The sequence below is a fragment of the Mycteria americana genome, chromosome 13 (genome assembly GCF_035582795.1).
Source record: "Mycteria americana isolate JAX WOST 10 ecotype Jacksonville Zoo and Gardens chromosome 13, USCA_MyAme_1.0, whole genome shotgun sequence".
Taxonomy (NCBI): domain Eukaryota; kingdom Metazoa; phylum Chordata; class Aves; order Ciconiiformes; family Ciconiidae; genus Mycteria; species Mycteria americana.
In genome coordinates, this window is record NC_134377.1 from 17,870,052 (window position 1) to 17,891,704 (window position 21,653).

The 21,653-nt window shown below is 43.0% G+C and overlaps 1 protein-coding gene across 3 annotated transcripts in view; it reads left to right on the plus strand.

Annotated features, from left to right (window-relative positions):
- Positions 1–21,653, plus strand: part of PPIL2 (peptidylprolyl isomerase like 2) — a 74,795-nt gene that overhangs the window by 3,770 nt on the left and 49,372 nt on the right. For all 3 annotated transcript variants that reach the window (XM_075515776.1, XM_075515777.1, XM_075515775.1), the window contains exons 6-8: positions 12,346–12,397; positions 14,615–14,706; positions 16,484–16,573. In XM_075515776.1, the coding sequence (XP_075371891.1) occupies positions 12,346–12,397; positions 14,615–14,706; positions 16,484–16,573 (234 nt within the window). The remainder of the gene's footprint in view (positions 1–12,345; positions 12,398–14,614; positions 14,707–16,483; positions 16,574–21,653) is intronic.

The following is a 21,653-nucleotide window of genomic DNA, read 5'->3' on the forward strand; positions in this document are numbered from 1 at the left end:
AAGTCAGACTTTGAGATCTGTTAGTTTACCCAGACTTGTGCTTCTGTAGTTGATCTGCAGTGCACCTCCAGCTCTCCTCAACAAGCGTCCCCTTTTCCTCAGTGTCTCTCTGTTGGGGGAGCCCTTTCTTCTTCCCTTTTCTTCAGTGGTGGACTTGTGCTGTACAGCTCTGTCCTCCACGGGACGAAGGTGTTCCAGACCACTAGGAAGAAAAAGGAGATGCTTGCTCTCCAGAACAGCACACAGCCTTGCTGAATCCAGCCCTGTGGAGAAGAGTTGAAGAGTGGGACGTGTTGAAGAGTTGAAGGACGTGTTGTGATTTAGCCTTTGTTTCCCAGAGGGCCAGCGCTGGTTTTCGGAAGGGGAGGATGGCGTTGGGCAGGAAGGGGATGGGGGTGCTGGGACAAGGCAGGGTAGGTGGCAGAGGAGATCAGTGAGTTGAGCTTGGACACCTCCAGGCTGTACTGCCCTCTATTTAATCTGTCATTGTGTGTGCACCTTCTGCTACTTGTACAGCTTGCTCATTGTAGAAACCAGAAAATATCTTCTGTAATGAACTGGTGACTTACAGAAACTTAAGACTCTGGATTTGTTTATAAAAGGAATTGAGCCAGATTAGCTGCTATGCCACGTTTTGTACGGTGCCTTATGAAGTTGCTTTGCACAGATTGATGATTCGTCGTTAGTGATGAGGCTCTGGAGAATTTTTCCATTTTTTTAATCCTGAAGTTAAAAATGATAATGAAATCCTTTGTGACTTGTACTTCTGTTGTTATGGTTTGCTACAGGCCAAACATTTTAGAGAAGTCAATAGGCTACTTGGAAGCGGCGTTGTTAATGGTGCACTCTTGATACTCACTAATTCTGTCTAGCTGTCTTATTTCTGAAGTGGACCCCCCAGCAGAGAATTGGAGAGCCTTGCAATCATTAATATATTTATCTTCGCAGTGCTCCCAGGGGGTAGGACTGTGCTAGTCTTTTATTAATTGGATGTTTGTGAACTCATCTACAAGTGACTTCTCTGATTCTTCTGAGTCCTAAACTATTGGGCCAGCCTTCCTTTTTAAAAAAATTCTGCATTGCCAAGATCGCAGTTATTCTTTGATATGTTTAAAATATTTTGAATTTTTTTGGTTTCCTTCCCTATACTTCCTCATAGTTTGCAGTTTATTTTTTCTTGCTTTTCTGAACATTCTCCTGAGGTGCAGTATGGACACCAATACCTGTTTAGGAGAAACAAATCACCGTTGACCTTTGTCTAGAGTTTCCCGTGAGCTATTCCAGAAAGTAACTTTAGATTTATTTTTTTCTCCCTTTTTAGTGATGCATTGCGGTAAAAAATGCTTCTGTTACTACACCAATAATTTTGGAAGAAACAGCGCATCTCTTGCAGCTGAACTACAGCCCGTCAGATGGCATTGGCTCACTTACTTTTTTGGTCAGCTTTGTCAGGACACTGCTCTAGCTTACGTTTACACTAAAATTGCATAAAATGGAGAGGAAAGTCATAGTTAGCTCATTCCTTTTTACTGAGAACAGCGCTTTGGCTTCTTGGGCTTGCAGATAGTTGCAAGCTTGCCAGAACGTTTCATGTAGCGGCGATATGACAGCAGTGACCAGCATGCCCACACAAGTCAGCCAGCTGGGCTCCGGAGTACCTGTTTCCAAGAAGTGAGATTGGTCAGAGCGTGTCTGGTTTGTTGGAATCTCAAATATGAACAGATGATGGATCAGCGTGCCTTTTGACAGGAATTTCAAGGAAATTGTTCTTTGTTGCATGGATACATTGTACGTGGGCTGAGCTATTTTTCTCCTTTGCATTGTAATGTTTCTGATGTAAATACCTATTTTTCACTCTGGTTCAGTGACATTCTAACTGCCTGTGGGCAGGCCAGGTTATTGTGGTTGTAATTCGGCCCCATTCAAGGCTCTGTAACCTTGGGCAAATATCTCTCTTCCCCTGTATCAGAAATAGCTAAGGTCATTGTCCCTTGCTCCCCCTTTTCTGTGGGAATTTAGTTATTTTGGACAGTTGAAAGTCAGTTAATCTCTGGTGTTTGCTTCTAAGGCTTTGTTCCAAAGTAAATTTTGTGGCTGTTTTACGTGCATCTGCTTTTAAACTCGTATAGAGTGCTTACCTACGTGAATTCTTTCTGCACTGCTCAGAGCAAACTAAAATGCATGCGTCTGCTGATCCCGCATAACCCGGAGAGGCAGTCCCCATGTTGAGGGCCACGTGCAGCTGTGCAGTTGTTGCGTATGTATGTCTTGAAGGGCAAACAGGATTCAGTTGAGTTAATTTAGCTTGGACTTAACATATGCCCAAGACTCAGGTTGAGAGACCTGGAGATGCTGTGTGGTAGGTGTATGAGACCAGGAGTCACATTTCTGCTCCAAATGAGGCAGAGCGCAATTTGTGTCGTGCCCTGTCTCGTGCAAGGTTAGGATCCAGACCTACAGGCCAGAGAGAGCTTTTTCTTCAGTGTCACAAGGTTTTAGCTTCTTACTAGGTTAAATAGGAAAATTTCTATGAATTCTGAGCATTTTTTTTAGGGTTGGGAAAGCCGCCTGCTTGGGCTGCCTCTGAAGATAACCATGAAAAGGAGTCTGGGGCGTATGAAGAAGTAGTAGAAGGCAGAGCCACTGACATGGAAAAGGAGGGCTAACTTTGGAGTCGGAAGGCTGAAAATCTCTGGCTTTCCCCAGTGGGACATCTGCCTTCTTAAAAGAGAGAGCTGTACCCAAAGTTTTGCTCTGTGTACAAGATAAATATTTGCTGTTGTTCCCCCACACTCTTAATCCTGTATTTACCAAATAAAAATGACTTGGGGTGAGATTACGACTGATGGGATCAGGTAATCGCGGCGGTACGGGTGCCTGCCTCACGCAGTAAGCCTGCCTGATCCACGCGTCCCGTGCCTGCAGCGCCCTGCAGCCGTGAGGAGCCCGTAGCGGCACCTCCGCGCTCCAGCGCTGCTCACCCAGGAACGTAGGCAGTGCCCGTTCTTTTAATCATTCGTTTGAAATAAGGCCGGTGGCATGATGCTTGCCTGAATGATTACAGGCACTTTCAAAACCAGTAACTTCTTACGCTCAAAAGGAAAAATTGCAACCAAGTCTGTTATTTCAAAACTTTGGAAAGTCATTCTCAAATACATTCCTTAAATATGTTTATTAGCTAATTCCTCTCCCAAATGCTGGCGGCTATTGTTACTTCATTTTATTGTGAAAGCATGGTTTCTTTTCAATTTTTTCAACTAGATTTCAGTCAGTCTTATAGAAATCAGTTGCTGGTCTTCCCGTGAGAGGAGCTTGCTGACCAGGTTAATGGAGAGGATACGGAGAAGATTACTTTTTTACTGCTGAATTTATTAATCCCACTTTAAAAATGAACAAACAACCTTACAGCGCTTTTTTTTATGCACTAAAAAAGTCTTTGGCTGCCTAAATAAGGGAAATCCTGCCTGAAAAGGATGCAGAAATTAGAGCAAAGGTGAAACTTCCTTAAACGTAGAAGTGTTTTTACCGTGTACGTGTTTTGAAAGCACAGATACGGAAATAGAAAGCACTGATAACTATTTCTTCACCCGAGAAGTGAACATAATGAGAAAGAGGGCTTAGGTATTTTTGTCGTCTTCTGCAATATTCTGAATAAAGAAACTGCAGCCTGTCAGGAGCGTGAGAAGTATCAGGTACTGTAGGAGCAGGGGTTAAAGTAGGGGTTAAATTCCAGCCAAGGCTTTACAGGTCACTACAAGTTGCTCTCCACCTCTACCAAATAATCAGCGCAGAGCCCCTGTGTTTCAGGAACGGATTCCTGTCAGTGGGTTGCGTGAGCTTCACACGTTGCTGAGCCAGAGGTGTCGAGATCAAGATCGCAAACAAACCTCATCCAGCCATGAGCTGAGTGGAAGGGGTCACCGGACTGAACGGGGGAGAGGACGAGTGCAGGTTTCGTGTGACCCGTATTGGCTGAATCAACAGCGACTACGGCCTTTAACGCCGTTCGTAGGGTCTGTGTGGTGATTTACTGCAGATTGCTGCTTTCATTGTGCTGTTCCAGGTGTGTTTCTAGATAATGAGCAGCAAATAATGGACGTCATCAGACAAGGGTTTGTGGTTTGAAGGTGACCTCTTTCATGCCAGCCTAGCAGTAGCTGCCGTTGGAAGACATTGTCAGGAAAATGTAATCGCTGTAGATAAAGTTCCGTGTGAGGCACGTTCAGAGCACTTGTCTAGACCTTTCTGCAACAAGCTGGTAATACTGTCTTAGGATCTTGATGGTCTTCTAAAGATGGCACACTGCAGCAGGAATCAGATTTTTCCTTGTGACTTTTCATTTTTTTTTTCCTCTTGAAACGTTTTCTTCATTCTTACTGTTTCCAACGGATTGTGCTTACTCTGAGCATTTTCATTCTTTGTCTAGATATAAAATACTGAGAGGAAAATGCTGTGCAGCCCTCCATAGGCAGGCTATTTCCCCATCAGTTTTCCACATCTAGAGTGCTGGGACTGTCTAATTAAGAGGAAAATAATTTGACCAGTTGAGATATTTTTCATTATGTAGAAAAATTCAGAAGTGAGACATATTCCCCTTTCATTGGTTTGTTTTGTTTTTTTTTTTTCCTCAACATCAGAGCACCGTGCCTGAAATCCAAGTAGTCTGCTACATCTTCTCCTTGGGGCTTTGGAAATGAGTGATCATTTAGGTGGATCAGTAACTTCAGGTCTCATTTGGCTGTAGCATAACTGATATATAAATTAGAATTTTAATTCTTCTCTAGAGAACGCTTTTCACATAGATGTCAGAAGTCGGCACATCTTCAGCTTTGAAATTCAAAGTCTATTTCTGAATTTGTCTGATGCAACTCAGTGAAGTCTTCGGATACTGCACGGGGTAAATGTCAGTTGCCCCTCTTTCTCCCTTTTGTTAACCTTATTTTTTCCCCATACATTTGAAGTGAAGGCGGGAGGGTTTTTTTCTTGTTTATTTGTAAGAAAAGTTTCAGTGGGGGGTGGGAATACGGTTTTGTTCTGGGTGAGTAATAGTTTATTGCAGAGCAGAGAACAAAGCTTACAGAAGTAAAACCAAGGGAGGCTTTGTTGTTGAAAAATGATTCAGACAAATCCAGCTTAGTTGGTTTTCAGCTGTTGCAGAAAGATGGGTGAAACGATCAGGAACAGAAAACTGGAAGACTCTCTGAGATCTTCGGCTCTCTCGCAGCCTGCTTTGCAAACTGCGTGCTCTGTCTTGAACCGGTGTTTGCTTTCTTCCTGCTATGACTGCCGAGAGGTTCCTCTGATGGTTTTTCATCTGATAGATATCTTCTGTAAATTTTGGGTTTGACCAGCTTAGTCTCGTTTGTATTTGTGCCAAAACTGTTCTTCTCTCTGTTAGTGTTTACAGCTGTGTATTTGGTAGGGAGGAATTTAGTGCTTTCTTGACATTTTCTTGTTGAGACTGGTATTTTCCTGTCAGATGTTCTTCTTGCCTTTAAGTTCTCTATACCCTAAATGGTCACAGTTGTCCTTCTCCACATCTGTTTAATTTTAATTTATTTGAAGAGAGTTAATCTTAATCATACACAATAAATGCTGGGTGAATGCCTGGTACGGTGATGGGAATATTTGCTAATCTCTTCCTGAAATACTTTGATATGTTACATGTGATCGCGTAAGGCAGAACACAGCTTCGGTGGATGTGTTGAGACACGAAGGGTGCTGTCAGAATATGATCATTTGTTGCATTTTCTCTTGATAGCTTGGGTCATTCAGAAGCAGGTACTTACTTATAAATAAGAGTTAGCCAGGATGAGCAGTGGTTCTTCCTTTTATCTTTGGTGGTGCTGGTGGTATTTTTGGGGTTTTTTTGCTTCCAGCCGAATGTTGCTGCCTGTATTTCTGCGGCCTGTAGCAGTCTTTCAGGCACGGATGGTTACAGCCAGCATCGTTAAGCATCTCTCCAGGTGCGTTTTTGTCTGGGGACGGCAGGCACAGGCTGCTGCTCAGATGCCTAGAATCCACTTTGAACGAGACGAACTCTTCAATATGCAGCGACTGAACCGTGTTGTCTTACCTCATTTGCTTCTGAAATTATTAGCTTTTAGTCAACAGTCTAAATGAGTTAATATTTGACTAGCGACCATAAATTTTCAAGGCCCCTGGATAGAAACGTACGAGGACGTGATTCCTGCCCGGAGGAATGACCAGAAAGTCGTGTGTTATAACTGGAAATGGTCATGAAAGACGGGGGGGTGGGTGTCAAGGCGATGAAGGCCCTGGCGAGGCTGATGACCTGGAAGAGGACTCCTTTTTTGTTGGGTTTTCTGAAACTTTCCCACTCTCCTTTGTCACTGACGAACACGTGGATAGTTGGCTGTTTCTCTTCCAAAGTCGTATCTGTGTGTTTTACAGTGGTGCACCCAGCACCACTAAGAGTTAGCCTTTATCTGTCCTAAAAGGGGGATTTATTTTTCAATTCCCTGTATCTTTGGGAAACAGCGAGGGCGAAGAAGATGAGATTTGCCTAGACTTACCGTTCAAGTGCTTTATCAAAAGGAGACGTTTAAAACCCTCCAGTGTCGTGAGTCACTGGCCAAGCTGCCGTGCCTCCTTCACACCTTGCTGATGGGGATTGTGCTGGTGATGGGCAGTGTTTTATGCAGTAAGCCAGCTCTGGACACAGGCAGATAAATGTGTCTAGCATTATTCCTAATGCGTTATTTCCCTTACAGCAAAAAAGTATTTACATCTAGGTTTTACAGACCAAACAGATGGTCTCTTTTTTTCCTTTTCTGTGTTTTGGTGGAAGTGTGCACATTGGACGGGGTTTTGTGATTGTGACACTTGAAAAACTAGCAGCTGTGAAACGCTCTAGCCCTAAATGAGATGCAGCATGAGGTTCCCCACAGATCCTTACTTGCCTGTTTTTCACTAAAATTGGAGACTAGCTTTTTGATGCTTCTGCAGAGCTTTGTTTTCCGTGAACCATGTTGTATTTGGCTGTGGGTCTCTGGGTTGATACTTCTGACTGCATTAAGACTGCAGGTTTAATCTTGCACATGAAACGACATGTCTTTTTTTTCTCATGGTAATTTCTGTTAATGTGCTCTTTGATAGAGCAACATTATTGCTAGTATCTGTGAGCCATGTGTGTTATCGAGCATATCTTTATGATTCTCTGGACAAGGCTTTGGTGACCATATGGTGTCAATTTAATTAAAATTTAAATATGGAAATACAGTGGTCTGGAAGTGGGTGATGAAGGATCTTTTGTGTCCATTTCCATACCAGTTCGGTAGTAGATGAAAGCTGCAGTTAAACAGCAGCTTCATCCAAGAATGTGAATTGAGGGTATCTTTTTAGCATTTGGTAGACAGTTGTCCATGTGATAAATAGCTACCATTTTTGCTGTTGAACTGAACACAGAAACAGTACCTTGTATAATGAGACTATTCTGGCCTCTTGGCTGCTGACCCCAAATTTTTCATGAAATATTAAACTACATGAAGATGGCTTATCTTGTTAATACAGTGCTGCTGTTTCCAATCACATTCCCATAATGTGTAGACTTGCTGAGGACTTCCAATGCCTTTTGTCATCATTAAATCCACTTACAAGATCTGAAATAAGTAACGTTATACCTGGAGTTATTCCAATACTATTCTTTCAATTCATATCCCCATATTTCTTGAAAGTTTTATAGCACATAAAATTGTAAGAGGGCTCCTTAAAATGTGAAATTGTATGCAAAAAGTAACAGGTCTCATCTTTAAAGGAACCAAAGAATTTAATACGAAATTCATTTGCTGCTGTTAAGCTAAATTTGGTACTTGGTAGGCAACATTGCGTTTTAGTATTAGTATTTGGTTTGGCTTTCTCTTCTATTTGAGGTAACTCTGTGTTGCTTGTTTTGGTGGGATGAGAACCTACCAAATGGCCACGTCGGCCCTGGATGATTTTGTCCTTGTGTTGCCAACCAGTTCGGACGTGACACATTAGTTTTTCCCTGCGATAGCTTCACTGGATTATTGCGCGTTCCTGCCAGAGGGTCTCCCATCAGAAGGGTTCCGTGCAGAAGGGTCTCCCATCCCCAAGTGCTGAACATCTTAACGCTAACTCAGTTACTGTTGACGGAGCGGGAAAGTCTGTATTTACTAAATACAACTCTTGCTGCACGTCACCAGCTCTACCCATGTGTGGGCAGAGAACCAAATGAGCCCATTTTGGTTGCTTTTCAGGCTGGTGGGTATCCAACAGGGTCAGAGCCTCATTAACAAGAGGAACATGCGGCCACAGACCAAGGGGCTTCCGAGCGCGTGACTAATTGATGCGCGGGGATTGTAGGTCGTATCTTCGTGAGACGCACAGCCAGGACGGAGAACGATTTCACGCGAAACAATCGGCACGCTTCATCCGCGAGCTGCCACAGTGCCCCACTGACCTACGCGTCGTAATAACCTCTGCTTTGGGTGCCAGTGAAGGATGCTGCCCTCTGGGATCCCGCAGGGACGAGCGCTGGCAGCTGGCAGATGCGAGCGTGCTGGGCCGTGGGGCTTCTCGCTGCTGCGGGGAAGTAGGTCACGGCCAGAAGTAGCCTTGGCTGCCTTTGTGGAAGTGTGCCTGCGAGAGAGGAGTCAGCTGAGAAAAAAGCCTGCACGGTTTTTGGGTTTGTTTTTTTTTTAGCCCTTCCTTGCTGTGGAGCAGCTGGCGCTACGTGCCGTGAAATGCGTCTGCTTTCCAGTATTCTTGCATAAAATATATTTAGAAGTGAATATGCAGTTCTTATTTCTGCTTAGGGGAAGTGATGCATGCTTGCGGCCTTTTGTTTTTGTGAAGAATTTAGAATTTTAATTAGATCAAGTGTTTTCAATAAACATTTTTTCCTTGCTTTCTTCGCTGGAGATTGGCTGAAACTGGACAGTAGATGTGTGTCGGGGAAGCTCAGGTTGGAAATCGTTTTGAACTTGTGCTGCGTATGCAATATTTGAGCTCTCTCATGCTTTGTTAGTAATAAGAAGTACATGAAAACAAGTACTTTAGCTCATTTTAGGATTCATCCACTCCTGCTGTCTCTCCCGTGAAGACGAGCACCTGCTTGTGGCATAACGGTCATTTCCATGGCAACGAACTGTGTGACGGTGCTTGGAAAGCTTTGACTTCTGATGGAGAATAAATAAAAGCAGATTCACCCACATGCAAGATAACCCTGTTTTCATGTGAAACGAGAACTTGCGAGGAAAAAAAAATAGGATGCAGGTTTTCTATATCATGTTCTTTCGTGGTTTCCTGTGTAACATGTAGGTCTTTCAAAATTGGACCTACTGGACCAACGTTGGCCGTCCTGGCGTGCGGGCTGGGCTCCCTGCTCTGCGGCTGCTCCGTGTGCGGTTGCCCGGTGCTGGTCCCGGGCGCTGAGCTGCCTTTGTAGGCCATGGCAATCCTGCGTAGCAGGTCGTCGCCTGGTCTTGCTGTTCTGGTGCTCCAAAGGTTTCCTTTGACAAAACACTAAATCCCCCTCTTGTCTTCCCATGCATTAAGACGTGTTAATCAACTTCTCAAAATACTTCTGAGGTGTTGCCCTAATTATATTTCCCCCACGTATTTTCTCATATACAACTCTCGGTCCGTCTCCATCCCTTTTCAAAAATGCATTGCACAAACAACGTCCTTTATCAGTAGCAGGAAGTTCCCTCGTGATGCAGCGTGGGACTGCCGGGGCGCGGGGCAGCTCGGCTTGGCTGCAGAGCTGCTCCAGAGGGTGCGAGCTGACGTGCCGAGGTCACTTCTTCAACACAAGCTTGATAGAAGGCCAGTCTGCAGCAATAAACGTTTGTAATGTTCATACAGCGCTTCAGTATAGAGTTCTCGTCCTGGAAAAAGACTCCAGGCAGTGCATGTATTTTAACTCCTATATGAAAATCACTATTTTTTTATTTACTGTTGACATATAAGACTGTATAAGTGCTGGTCTCAGTGAGGAACAGATGCCAGCACGAGAGGCTGATGCACCATGAGTAACTGATGCTGAAAACTAACCTTTTTCCATATTATGGACAGATGTGACCTGAAATACCATACTATTTCCCTGGGTTCGGAGTGGGAGTCCAAGGACTTGGCAGCACTTCTAACAACACATCATACATTGACAGATGAAACAGCATACTGCAGCTTCTGCTACCTTTAAAGTCTGTACAGCAGTTTAGTCTGTCTTTTCCACTAAATTTCTGTCAAGGTATAAATCTGAATCTTCACTCATGCTAAACTGTTTCTTAGGGAACTGTTTCCATTTTTGTTTAAAGATGGTCTGCTCATATGTTTTGGGGATAGCTCAAGTCTGCCAGGAAGATAATGTAAAGGCCTTCCTTCAAATTATCAATGTTTCCAGCAGTCGTATTTCTAAAGAAGCTTTTTCTGGAACATAATTTTTGGGCTGTTGCACAACATGTGCACAGATGGGTGCTGCTTTGTGTTAATAAGTTGTTTAGGTTGAACAGATCTGTCCAGGATCATATGTTCATTTTGGCAACTCCCCTACTACTTCTTTGACAATTTTGTTCTAGTTAGAAGATAAATAAATGAATAAAGCTCTGCATTCACTTAGTCATTTCAGAACCCACCCTTGCCTTTGCTGTCTTTGTACCCCAGCAATGTGCAGATGTCGGGGTTGGATTTTTTGGAGAATCTGCTTAAGGAAAACCAGCGGCACTGGTCTTCCATTGCCTAACTAAGTATCGCCTAACCTGGCCTCTTTCTTCCCTTCCCCATCTTATTCCTACTAGCCCTCATTGCTCTTCTTGCTAATAAATTAGAGAGATGGTTACCTTTCTGGCAGCAAACGAGCCTGCCGCTTGGTCAAAAACAATTTGAGAAGTGCCTTCCTACAAATGAATGAGTCCAGCTGTCATAACGGGTACTCTCTGAACCAAGAATATGAATTTTGATTAGGCAGAAAAAGCCCACTGACTTAGTTTCACATGCTTTCGTTATCACTCTTTGCCATAATGATTGAACTAGCAGCATCGGCACCGTGGCTGGCAGATCTCCACTCGTAGCTGTTTATAAAGAGCTGTGTCTGGGTTCTAAAAACCTCCCCAATCTGTTCAGGTGCATGTTCTGAGAAGAGAACCGATTGTTTCTTTTGAAGGGCCTGTGCTGTGTGTGCTTTTAGCGATCAATTTGGCAGGGAAGCTGTCTCTGACAGCTGATACAATCAAAGGGCTGCTTGCGGGTTTTTTTATGTCTGAGCTCCTGACTCAGCCTTGCAGCTTGCAGGGCTGGACTTTGTCTCCGGCCGGGTGCCGCAGTCGAGTGCTCCCTAGCCGTCCTGGCGGCTGCGCTGGCGGAGCGGCCCCGGTGGCGGCGTGCCCTGTCGTGCCAGCGTGTGCCCGAATCGCGTACTGACCCTCTTCCCTGCCCGGCATACGCGGGCCTGCTCTGTCCCGTCGCTGCGGCCGCGCTGTTATTCTGGGCGCGCTTGTGGCTTTCGTGTCTCGGGGACGGCTGCAGGGAGGGAGCAGCCCGGTCCTCCAGAGGTGTTTGCCAGCCCGACAGCTCTTCCCTCCCGGGGTCGGAAGGCCCCTCGGAGAGAGGGCAGCAGGCAAATGCTGTACGTGCTCTTCCGATGAGGCGTGGGAGAGCCGGAGCTGGCTTGGTCTGCGGTGTCCTCTCTGGAGCGGGAGAGCGCTGCCCGCGTTTCGTCAGCCTGCAGGACCTCCCGACCTCGGCCGCCGTCTCGGTTCCCTCTTCTGCGGAATCGCTACCTGGGGATTAACTGGCCAGAGATCCCTCTGGGGTCTGCCTTCACGACCCCAAGTGCCTCTGGAGAATCTGTGCCTCCGTTTCTCTTCGTTATTGCTAGTTATCGTGTGGGCTCCGCTACACGTTTCCTGAAGGAAGAGAAAAATTACAGTTATTTCGGAAAAGGTAGCGAGCTTGATTGCCGGCATGGTTTGCTGACTTTATGACTTTCATCAGAGGTCCCTTCTGAATTGTCACTTCTGATCAGCAGCAATGGTCTTTGCCTCTTGGCTTTTCACGCAAACTCCCCTTTCAGTTTGTGCTAAGACAGAGTCGCGCAACTCCTCGAGCTCGTTCGCTCTGGTTAGCACGGTACCGGGTCAGACTACGACGCTGCAAATAAGCGTATCCCAGTTCTCGGGCTCGGTGAGCCTTGGTTTTGTGCGCTGACTTAAATTCCCAGGGTTCTGGTGCTTCAGATGACTTGCAATATATTATTAATAAATTATGTACTATTAAAATCCTAACACTGATGTTACAGTTTCCTTTTATTTGCACGGTTAGATTCTGTTGTGATTAATCTTTTTAATGCTTCATTTTCTTTAGAAACTAGATGCCAAATCACTTATCAAGCTGAATTTTGCTAAAAACAGTGAAGGTAAGTGCAGTAATTTTCCATGTGTTTCTTTCCCTTAATGAGTGCTTTAATAAATCCTGGTTTGTCTTACTCATCATAAAGTTACGTGGTTTGTGTGTTCTGTCGTGGTTTTTATTTTTTGAGTAGAATAACTGCTTCTTGCAAGTGACATGTTTACCTTTAAAGTTCCATTTCTGTTTTTCTTTACACTGGGAAGCTGTAAATTATTCATCAATTGTGCTTTACTGTAGCTACTACTACAGTAAGGTACTACGTACTTTAGGGAAAATTTCCAGAAAAGGCTAGATTTCTGTAATAAGTTACCTTTTTTCTAACTTGCCTATGGCATTATTTGCTATTCACTTGGTTTTCAGCAACTTTTTGTTTATAAAATTAATTAGACTTAAATGAACACGTGGGATTTTATGTATAGCAGCACACAAGAAAACAGCCTCGAGTTTTATTTCTGCAGGGTTAAAGATATAAAATCTGCCATCTAAGAGAGGATGCTGGAAATAAAAGAGAACAGTGGAGATGAAGTCGTCTTTCACAAGGCAGATAATGATTTCTTTGAAACAAGAGTGGCAAGGATTAGGTGGGAATAAAATTCTGGAGTGTCTGTCTCCTTATCTTACCAATAGTCCAGAGACGACAAGGTCTTTTCTCTAGCTGAGGGATTTCTTCTGTGTTTTGTGTTCCATCTGTCTCAAGAGCGAAGCGTTAACGAATGGTCAATAGTCACTGTGGCCAAGGTTTTTGAAAGATATTGCGATATTGTGCTTTCCTTAAAGAAGTCTGGTTCATAATGCTGGGGTGGAAACGGCAGCCACGCAGTCTCAGAAGCCTTTTCCTTAAAAAGGTGCGTGCTGTGTCATTAATAGATCAAGGGAAGATGCAACAGAAGAGGAAGAGTAAAATGTTGCATTTCTGCCTATCCGCAAACTTTTCTTTAATCTTAACATGTAGAATGTTGCTATGTACGTAGGATCTGATCTGTTCACGCCTATACAATTAAAAAGGTCCTCAGATATTGCAGCTTCTTCCATTTAATGGTCCCTCCTTAGCTGAGTACCTTCTATCCAGATCGACAAGTGCGTGCCCTCAGCAGCTCTGCTTGCGCTAGAACTGAAAGCGTGGTGATTCGCTCTTTTTTATGCAGCTGGAGGGAGGCCTCGCATTTTAGCGGTGTGTTTCTGTATCCATCAGTTGGGCCATACCCCGCTGCCACTCCCAGAAATCCCTTTCTAAACTTCCTCTTGAATTGCAGTCCCTTGTGGCAGTGGCATTCCTTCGGCTCTGGTGGCATTAACAGAAGGAGTCCCCAGCTTTTACCGGCACCTGCGTGCTGGAGGTCCGAGTGCCGCCTCCGGCCGCCCAGTCATCGGTAGATACTCTGGAGGAGCTTGCCTCTCCTGTCTTTGCCGCTGCCGTGAGCAGTCTCTGTCCTGGTCTCCCTGCTGGTTTTGGTTTTCAGATGGTAATTAGGAAAAAAAGAACCAAATAGGCCCAACCTATTTCAAAAATCTCACCCAACCCCCCAGGTCTAGCAAACTGATCAAGTATTAATAACCTTCTTCTAATTGCTTTCTGCTGAGATCATCCAGACATTTTTCTTTTTCCTCGTACATTGCCTTCCATCAGTTTGCTTGTTGTTGACATGCTTAATAGTTATGCTGACCCTCCTGGGAAAATTCACAGCTTGATTAGAGCAGAATCTGGGTTCCTTAGTGAATAACGTGTTCAGATTTAATGGCATTCTGCTTGCCACATTTGAATACAAAATGCTCTCCTCTCCTAAAAGCACAAGAGCTGCTGTGAACTTTCTCGTAGGACATAAGCTAAACTTTCATTCCTGGGAACACCACTGGAAACAGAGCGCTGGGCACATTGCAAGGTACAGGCTGATGCTCTCAACAGAGCTTTGATGACAATAACAATTATATTGTGGTACTTCATAGATATCAAGCAAGTGGGACAAAGTTCTGTGTTGGCGGACTGAAGGCAGCAGATTGCAAAATGGCGTTTTCATTGCTTGCTTTATAATTCTCTTAAGCGTGACTTTTTCTATTTGGCACCGAAGAATCAAAGCGTAGTTAAAACACCATTAAATACAGACTGAAGTTGCACTTTATATTAAAAATTGATGTAAATATCCTTCACAGAGATAACAGAAATTAGCTATTTCAAAACAGTTGCGGGGACTTCATGCCAAATTTAAGCTTTTTTCCCCTCCATCAGGTAAATACCACTGTCCAGTGCTGTTTACTGTATTCACCAATAACTCCCATATTGTGGCCATCAAGACAACTGGAAATGTGTTTGCCTATGAGGTAGGTTCTCTGCTGCATTTCATTATTCATATTTTATACTCGATGCATTTCATTCAAGATCACAAAATGCTTTAGAAAGATAGGTAAGTTTTATTCTTGTTTTACAGCCAGGGAAAGGAGATGAACTGACTTCACAAATTGTTGTCCAACTTTTGCCTTCAAAATATGAACAACCCTAGAATATGATGTAAAAGATATTTTTAAAACCTTTTCCGAAGTTAATCTGCATGCATTGAATCTTGTAGACCAAAATGAGTGGCTTTTATATGCTCCTCAGTTGAATTAATAGACAAATCTTCTGTTGTCTTCTTTCTGATACAGAGTCATCACCAAAACACAAATTGCCTCATTTCTATTCATATCAATGAATAAAAAAAGAGTATTTTAACTGGAGCTGGGGAAAGAGCAGAGAGAATGCCTTAATAGACACTTGAACTGCATTTTAATTTGTGTTTTGTGAACATTTGTGTGAACCCAGGCAGAATTTTAGTTGTGACTTGTTTGCAGAATCGTTACCCTATAAGCAAGGTTTATTTATTTTTCAGTAGCAAATAAATCCTTCAATTAATGGATCCATATCCAGTGTTGTAAAAAATCTGAACGCTGAAACATCGGCTTTTTGAAATCTGTGGATGGGAAATTCCAGTAGGACTTCCAGATACTGAGAGAGCAAGAAGCCGGAACCATTGCCATCAAGGAAAGGGCTGGATTCATCACGTTTTTGAAAACTTGCTCTGTTGTAGTTGAACTGTCTTCATTCCAGCTGTGAGAGTAGTCAAGACTAGGTTAAAATAGGAAGTATTTTCTCTTCCTTCTGGAAGCATGATGCTTTGATTGCTGTGGTTAAAAGGCAAGAATGAGTTTAAGGGTAGTCTTTGTTAAATGCTTGTCGATCTTGTAAAACTATTGCTCGGTTTGCTACCATTTATAATGCCAGGCTTCCTAAGCAAGCTGTGCCAAGAGGGTCTGTTTCTCGTGTGGTATACCACTTGTAGCAATAGCATTTATTGGTTTGTTATAAGCATGGAATTAATTTACGGACTTCTGGAGGTACTAGAAAAATGTTATCGCTTTCATCTGAGGAGAATAGAGGACATTTGGGTGAATAAGACAGATTCCGGTTTTTTGCAGGTAGACCTCCATAGTCATCTCCCTGTATGATGTATTTGTTCGTAACGACAAAGCATTTATTCCGCCTTGATTCTCACTATGGAATAACGTGCTGCTGCTTTGCTGAGCATGGTTTAATTCTCTCAGGTGAACAGGAGCGTTGCTGCGGGCTGGGCGCCGCAGTCAGGGTGGACACGGCGTGAGGGGCTAATGCAGCTCTGCTGTCGGACGAGCTGGCCTGGGACACGCGTGTCTCCCCGAGGGGTGCTGACAGCGGGGGAGACGTGGACCCCTTGTTAAAGCGGCCTGCCTTATACCGTCTGTAAAATGCTTCACTTAGAAAACTGCAAGCGAGATTTTTTTATTTTGACAGTACTTTTATGATAAATTTGGTTAAAACGATGCGCATAACTATGGAATGGAGACTGCAAGGTTCTTTTCTTTTTTAAAAACAAACCACACAACATTTTGTAGGGATAAAAGACAAAAGCTTCTCATCTGTTAAAGCACGCTATGAAAACATTGCAGCTGCCAGTTGAGAATGAAGGGTGAAATTGTTTTCTTTATCATTTGTACTTTAAGGTTTTATTGGTATCACATATTTACTTGTAATATTTACACATTAGAATCCAATTTTTAATATCTCTGTCTTTTGCCTGGCTGTTAGGCGGTTGAGCAGCTGAACATAAAACCAAAGAGCTACAAGGATCTTTTGACAGATGAGCCCTTCACTCGGCAAGACATTGTGACACTGCAGGTAAACTTTTCTCTCTGCTACATGCCTTACTACACAGCTTTTCTGCAGCGGATGAAATGTTGCTACGTACACCGTTGTAGCAGGAATCTAGAATAAGTGAACAGAGAAAGATTGTCTGTGTGTGTGTGTCTTGGAGCTGGGTAGAAGGGCAACTGCTGTATTTTCTTTGTTGTCCAGATGAGCCACTAAGATGCCACATGACTTAGAGCCTGACAGATCTCTAGAGCGCTTATTGTGTGCCTTGGAGATAAGCAGATTGTTCAACTTTGTAAATTGAAGGAGCAAAAAAAAAAAGGTGCCCAGAAAAAGTCAAGGATGCCATGTAAAAATGGGAATTTTGACAAATGTATTGTTCGCTATTTCACTGTATCTGACTGAATATAAGATCTTGTGCATAATTGTAAGTTTTAGATACGAAACTACACATAAGATTTTGGGGTTTTTCTCTATTAATCTTACATGAAAAATTGCTGTGACACTTCTGATTTATTGTGAGACTTAACAGAAGTGCATTGGGAAAAGACTGGGTAGAGGAAAGGCAAAGATATGTCCAGAATCATCGTCAGCTCTAGACAGCCAACAGTACGTGGTCTATGTTATCAAAAGAAACGCGTTTTAGAATGTAAAGTATATAAACTTTTAGGAAGTCGACATGTGACATTAAGACTGAAGTTGATTGTCCATCTTACTCTTTTGAAGATGCCTGAAAGAGTCAAAGCTTCAGAAAAGCATTTTTTATAGAATGTTTCTCTAAATGTGGAGTAAAAGAAGCAGCAAACCAGAGGATTTTCTTTAAGTGCTTGCTTAGAATGGTTTTCTTCTGACTACATATGTTGGTCTTTTACCGATTTTAACAATTAAAACCTAAATTAAAACAGCATTGTAAATTTCAGCGTGTAAAAGAGTTATTTACAGATGAAGTTTAGTATCAAAAGATCTAAAACTTTTGTTTAAAAGCAGGTGGTGCTTTTAAGCTTGCATGATTTCAAAACAGGGGAAAAAGGATTCAAGGATCATTATTATTGGAGTCATGAGTTAGTATGCATCTCATGAACAGTTAATTGCCACTAACCAAGACTAATACAGTCTAATTTGAATAGAAAAATATTTTTCATTTATGTCTAAATTTGAATGAAATTTATCCCTTCTTCCCTACTCCCCAGTGCTGAACAGCATGTTTATAAATATTTTTCCTCTATTCCTTTGGGCTTGTGGCTGTTCAAGCTAATGCAACGAAGTAAAATGCTTTTAATCCAATGGAAGCAAAAAACATAGCTTTTTCACATTGAATGCTCCCAACAGAATGTTATTTGAATGTGACTGCATGGTTGCTAATGGATTTGGAATGGTAAAAAAGACAACATGAGTGACTAAAAATGCTTCTGTGCATCACTATGGAAAACCAAACTATTTACAACAAATAATTGAAATGTGCAGTCATTTAAAAATATTTTGGTATGTTTTGTAGGTTTGGAATTGAATGTATGTATAAAGAGTGTGTTCCTGTTACACGCCTAGCTTTGCCTTTTCATAAAAGCAAACAGATGCTATAGTCCCCTAAATCTCAAAATGCAATAGCTAGCAATGTTCCCTGTGTGGATTTTTATTAATATTTTTCATCTTCGTTCTGTTCTTGACATGCTTGACATGGGTTTCTATCTTGCTTGGAGGAATATGTCCGTTAACAGAAACTAAGTAGATTATGGTAGTTGTCCAGTCCCTGGTACAGTCATCCTGCCAGCTACGTGGAGGTCACAGCCATACGTTGCCTGTACCTCTCCCACGTCCGTTCAGGATGGCGTTCGTAATGCGTGAGTAGATTTGTTCCTCTTAAGTAAACAACTCCGTATGGATTGGTGTTAACTTCTGTGCTGTACAATCTTGTGGTATACTCTTCTCAAATAAGTTTAGAAATAGCAAAGATACCCCCATCTTGGGATTGGACTGGAAGAGATTTTGCCCATCTGAATGCTTTAACCAGCTAAAGTTTGACCCTTCACCCAGTTAGTTTTTAATTTTTTTATTTTTTTTTTCCAAAAAAGGATTTTCAACAAACAGGCTAAAATGGCTTCGGGGTGTTGAATGAGAAGCAAGAGCCGTTTAATGCACTGCACAACGCCCACTGCAAACTGGCACCATGCCTTGATTTCTCCTATTCAAATGCTGCCCTACCCAGACTTGCTTTCTTGAGGCCAGAAGGCAACCTAAAGTGGTAGGACTGGCCTGGCTATTCAGATTGCTTATGTATATTTGGTATAGGAATCTGTCGTTACTTTCTCGTAGTATTTTCTTCATGTAAATTGTTGAAAGGCGGACCGATGTCTCCTCCACAAGCTCTCTCGTTGACAGCACTGCAGGCAGCGTGGTGGCTTCACGCTGCCAAGCTCTGCCACCTGTGGCTTTGTTTCTTAGCCAGAGTTCGTGACTGCAATCTGTTGTGTTCCAATTTGAGGCTCTAGAGCTCTATCCCAAATCCCGCGGCTCTTAAAAACCTTTCGATTCTGTGTTGAAATTTATCGCTTTGCTGTTTTCCCGTTCCCCCGTGTAAATTGAGTGCTGTGGTATCTGAGAGAGCTGGAATTGAGAGTGAGTTGGTGACACTGACCCTGCTGTTTGGCAAAAAGGTAGATATAAAGGAAGTTACTATAAAAAACATTCTTTGCTTTGCAAATAACAGCTGAATGGGACTGTCTGTAATAGCTGTGTTTATCAATAGAAAATAGCATTTCCAGAGGCTGACTCTGAATGTCCTAGGAAGCAGATGGGCTACCTGTTCCATGATAAATGGCAAATTTGAATAATGTATGTTTACAGATTATTTGTATGATCGCATTTTCCCTATTGATACATAAAGGGCAATCCTACAGCTGCTAGGGATGTTCTTTTACCAGAATAGCAATTGACCTCAAACTTGACCTCTCTCTCATAATGTATATAATTAAAAACAAAACCAAAAAGATTTGCTCTTTCCAGAAGAGAGAGAATTGCATAACATTCTTTGTTCTGTTCTCAGTGCCAAACATTATTCAAACACTAATCATAATCCATCCCTGTTATCTTTTCTGGTGAGCACCATCTTAGCTGGTCGCTTTGGTTTTAGTGATAGTTATTTGTGTCCTATTGCTATTAAGTTCGCTTGTTAAAAAGGACAAATTATTTTGGATCTGGAACTAAAAAAAGCAAAATCACAACTTCAGTTGTTAGTAACAGTATCTTAGATCTATGATGTGCTTCTCTTTGTAAGGGATCCACAGTGCTTCCTGCACTTACGTACACAGAAATTGCTTTTTTCCCCTGTTGAAATGCAAATATCCTGGGGTAGAGCATGGCAGTTTTTCATCAACATATGGCAATGTTATCCAGCCCCTCAGGGCAGGAGGTAAAGAATAATACCGTATCCCGGTGTGCAAGATGCGTTACCGAAACTGGAAGGTGGTTATTCAGGCAAAAGATGTCATGGGTTCTGGTCTGATAGCTTGCTGATAATGACAGAGATACACGGGACATTATTCCATGTGAAATGCTTCCTAGACACCAGCGGTCTTAGCATGACTGGATTTTTTAGACTGTAGCTCTTTACCCTCAAGTTGAAATTTCCTTTTCTTAGCTGTGTGATCTTGCCACAAACTCAAGTCACGCTTTCCATCTTCTACAGTGCAGGTGTTACTTTTTTCCAAGTTTTTCTCTCCTTACAGTTTATCATTATTTCAGCTAATTTTTTCTCTCAACTGTACTGGTTCGTATCTCTTCTAAATGGAATATTGCTGTTGTATTTTGTCTGTGTTTCTCCTAACTCTAAGCCCACTTGTATTCTTTTACCTTGAAAGATGATCAGCTCAGCCTAAGTTCGCGTCCCTTGCAAATGTCATGAATGTGCCACCAGCTGACAGACAGCTCGAGTACTTCAAGATTTATTAGTTATACTTAATGGGTAAGGTACGATGTAAAGCACTTGGAGATCTGTGGGGACAGAGTATCTGTAATAGGAAGGCTGGTATCGTTGAAGCTTGTTTGCAGTGTTCTTACCTCCCTTTTCTGCTTCCTATTCCGGTATATTGCTGTTCATCATTTCACTTTGCAATTGTTTTAAAGGTAGGATTCAGTATAGCTTTGAAAGAGTTTTGACGTAATAAGATTGCATTAGACTACGATTCAGAAGTAGGTGGTTCTTTCAGTCCTATGTTTTACAGGTTTTCAGCTAGTTTTCAATCAAAATGTTTAACCTAATTTGAAGTTGTCTTCCAGGTAAATTTTTTGGGGGGTGTAATTCAGCATTAGATCTCAACATCTGCTGTCTGCCATTTAATCTTTGTGACAAAATCTGGTCAACAGGCTGGTAGAAATTATTATTAATTAGTGTTACTGTAAATTCCGTGTGTGTTTCAATCATATATTTTGCAAATTATTCTTTGTGTAATGAGGCGGAACTTAATAGCAAGCACATACATAAGTGTAATCTGGATTCCCTCGTGTAAGGGCGGGCAGGCTGGAGCAAGCTCCTGCCCCAGCTCAAGGTGCACAGAGAGGAGCAGGGTCAGGCAGGGCTTTGCTGGACCTGGTGGTGGGCTCTGACAGGCCTACGGACTTCTTCCCATCGCAACAAGCGTGAGAGGTCCTGAGGAGAGCCAAGCAGAAGGCTGCAATACCCTGCTTTCACGTCCCATTTGGTAGGAAGCGTTCGGAGGAACTGAGACCGGTTTCCCCTTTAGCCCCCCGTCAGTTCTGCATCCTCCGCTGCGTCTCTGTTCACAAACCAGAAACCACAGCTCTCAAATTTGTGAAGATACAGCAGAAATTATTCCTGCTCTGGAAACTCGGAGAAGCTGTTGCTGGGCTGCGTTGCCGGCGGGGAGGGGAGTTAGCGAGAAGCGTGGCTCTGCCCAGCGGCAGCGTGTGCAGGTAAAGCAGAGGCAGAGCTGGCCCCTTCCTCTTCGCCGGGAGAACTGCAGCGCGGTCCCCCAGCCAGTCCCCTCTCCTGCCAGCGGTGACAGGCGCGGTCCCCTGAAGGCAGCCTGCCGAGACCCTTCCCTGCTAACACAGGCTAACAAACGCACCCGCTTTGCACCACGGAAATGGGGGG